The 2500-nt window shown below is 41.5% G+C and overlaps 1 protein-coding gene across 3 annotated transcripts in view; it reads right to left on the bottom strand.

The window, feature by feature from the left end:
* Positions 1-2500, bottom strand: part of LOC138965146 (receptor-type tyrosine-protein phosphatase kappa-like) — a 31171-nt gene that overhangs the window by 20979 nt on the left and 7692 nt on the right. For all 3 annotated transcript variants that reach the window (XR_011455334.1, XM_070337270.1, XM_070337269.1), the window contains exon 4: positions 1617-1826. Coding sequence is in view for 2 of the 3 variants with exons in the window: in XM_070337270.1 (XP_070193371.1) it covers positions 1617-1826 (210 nt within the window). In the remaining variant the exon portion in view is untranslated. The remainder of the gene's footprint in view (positions 1-1616; positions 1827-2500) is intronic.

The raw sequence follows: 2500 nt of genomic DNA, 5'->3' as shown, positions 1-2500 counted from the left end.
TTTCCTTCCTCGAGTTCGACCCCTGCGTCTTGTATAACGAAGCGTCTAATCCGTGTATGAAATACGAAAAAAAATCAAAGAGACCGCCTGAGTACCAGTCAAACAACTTGTGATAATGCATGTTTCAGCTACTAGGTACTGCCCTGGCCAAGTTTCCTCGAGCTCTCAAGCCACCCAGCTATCACAATAGACCTGCCTCGGTCACTGACCCCGGTGCAGGATATGACAGGGGAACCACCTCTCATGGCAAAAACTGGGTCATTGACCCCTGGGAAGAAGGTCGTGTCTATAAACAAGGCCACCCAGCTATCACAATTGACCTGCCTTTGATCTGGCCGCACACACAGAGCACACACATTTCCAGTCTGTTAAACTCGGTCACTGACCGGTCACTGACCCCGTGCAGGAAGCGTTTCCTCTCTCAGATGTGACAGGGGAACCACCTCTCACATATTTCCACTCTGTATTCTTCCTTTGATGTGCAGCTTATTTTCATTCTTCCACGGTTTGTTACCGGTATACTTTTTCAATTTTGGTTCGCCCTATCGAGGGTTATGCCCCTTCAATCGTCAGCGGACTTTCGTTTTCACACGTTTTTGTTGTTCATTTTCTCACCCTGTCCTTATACCACCAACAAAAACAACAAAACAAATTTGAGTTTGGAAAAAAAAATTTAGGGTCGGCGCCGAAATTTAGGGTCGGTCGGGTGACCAGAAACAGACAATTTTTTTTTTTGGCCTAAGCAATTTTGCCAGGAAAGACCCTTTTGTCAATCGTGGGATCTTTAACGTGCACACCCAATGTAGTGTACACGGGGGGAGGGTTCGGACACCGAAGAGAGTCTGCACACAAAGTTGACTCTGAAATAAATTTCCGCCGAACCTGGGATCGAACTCACGCTGACAGCGGCCAACTGAATACAAATCCAGCGCGCTACCAACTGAGCTATATCCCCGCCCCAGAAGGATTATAGCGTTAGGTCCATATGGTCCTTTCTTACAGTTCGTCCTTATCACAAAAACTGTGTCTGAAATAACCGTTGATGAACAGTGTTTCACACAAGAACTATCATAAAATCACAGCAATATAATTATTTTTAAGTTCAGTGGACATTCTTAACTTAATGAAACGTTCCTCTATCTAACCTCGAACGTTGCAGCTCCAAATACTTATCTTTATAGATCCTTTTTATTTTTTTATTTTTTTACTTCCTCTTTTTTTTTCTTCTTTTTTTTTGCCAAGCACATCATTGTGGGGCTTTTAATAAAAAAACATTCATCCGTTCACAATGTAGTATCATCCATCTTTCAACATTTACCACTAAAGGAAACCTAGATTTTGATATACATTCTAGTAATTCATTTAAACGACACAATTCCGATGTAAATGGCAAGTATACAAGACATATCTATATTCACACATTAGGACAAAACAGACAGACAGGCATACAACTTTATCTTTAGATCTTAACTGGTTTGGATTTTGTTTAAATGCCTTTAAATTGGGGAATAACTTATGTCCAAAATGTCTCGACATCTAAGGGGAAACATATCATTGCACTGAGTAAGGTCACAAGGGTTAAGAGAGATAAAAGCAAAAATGGTAAAGAATCTTACCCCAGATTTGCACTTCACAAAAGTTGATAAACTTATTGTCGTTTCTGTCGCGAGTGATGCTGCCGTTTTTTGACATCGTAATAATCCGCCCTCTCTGAGGGTTGTCACAGATAATTGAAGAATTAAGTGCAAAAGAATACGTGTCACCAGGAAGCTTTTTGCAGATGCGGTTGTCAACAAATATCCATATTCCAGCTAGCCGCTTTACCTCTGAAAACGTCAAAACAAATCGAATACAAAAGAACATATGTTTAACCAAACTCTGACCTTCTATGCATACTTTAGTTCACCGACAAAACGGAGATTTGAATCAGGAAGGTGTTCCTCTTGTTTTCTGGGTATTTAGGGAAGGTTTCTTAAAACGTACCTGGGACATCCGCTGTGCTGTAATTTACATTCCCATTGAAAGATTCGTCAGAAACAATGCTTAGTAGCAACGTTGACCAATTATTCAAAACATTCCAATCAGAGCGAGCGGTTTTCTTCGGAAGTCTATCCTCTTAAACATCCGTTTCAAAATGTGAATTACTGAGCGCTGAAACGATTATTCCAGCGTATTTTTGTTGTGTGGTGACATAATTACAATCCCCAAACCGGTGTCACGAACTGAAACCTCTGCTGAACAATCCTTCTCATTGCGGTCAATGCGCATGCGCCATGCTTGGACTTAAAAAATGTGACCCTTTGACTGAACGAACCATGGGTTAGGGTTAGGCTGTGCATGACCTGATTAATCTCCCCATATAAGCGCATGCGCATTGACCGCAATGAGAAGGATTGTTCAGGCCGAGGTTTCAGTTCGTGACACCGGACTGTATAGCTCTGTAGAAAATTAAGGCACCTTTTTAAAACACAAATGCCGTTATACCCCTTTACCCAGTTTG

This window comes from Littorina saxatilis, linkage group LG4, assembly GCF_037325665.1.
Source record: "Littorina saxatilis isolate snail1 linkage group LG4, US_GU_Lsax_2.0, whole genome shotgun sequence".
NCBI lineage: Eukaryota > Metazoa > Mollusca > Gastropoda > Littorinimorpha > Littorinidae > Littorina > Littorina saxatilis.
This window is presented reverse-complemented; position numbering and strand designations above follow the sequence as displayed.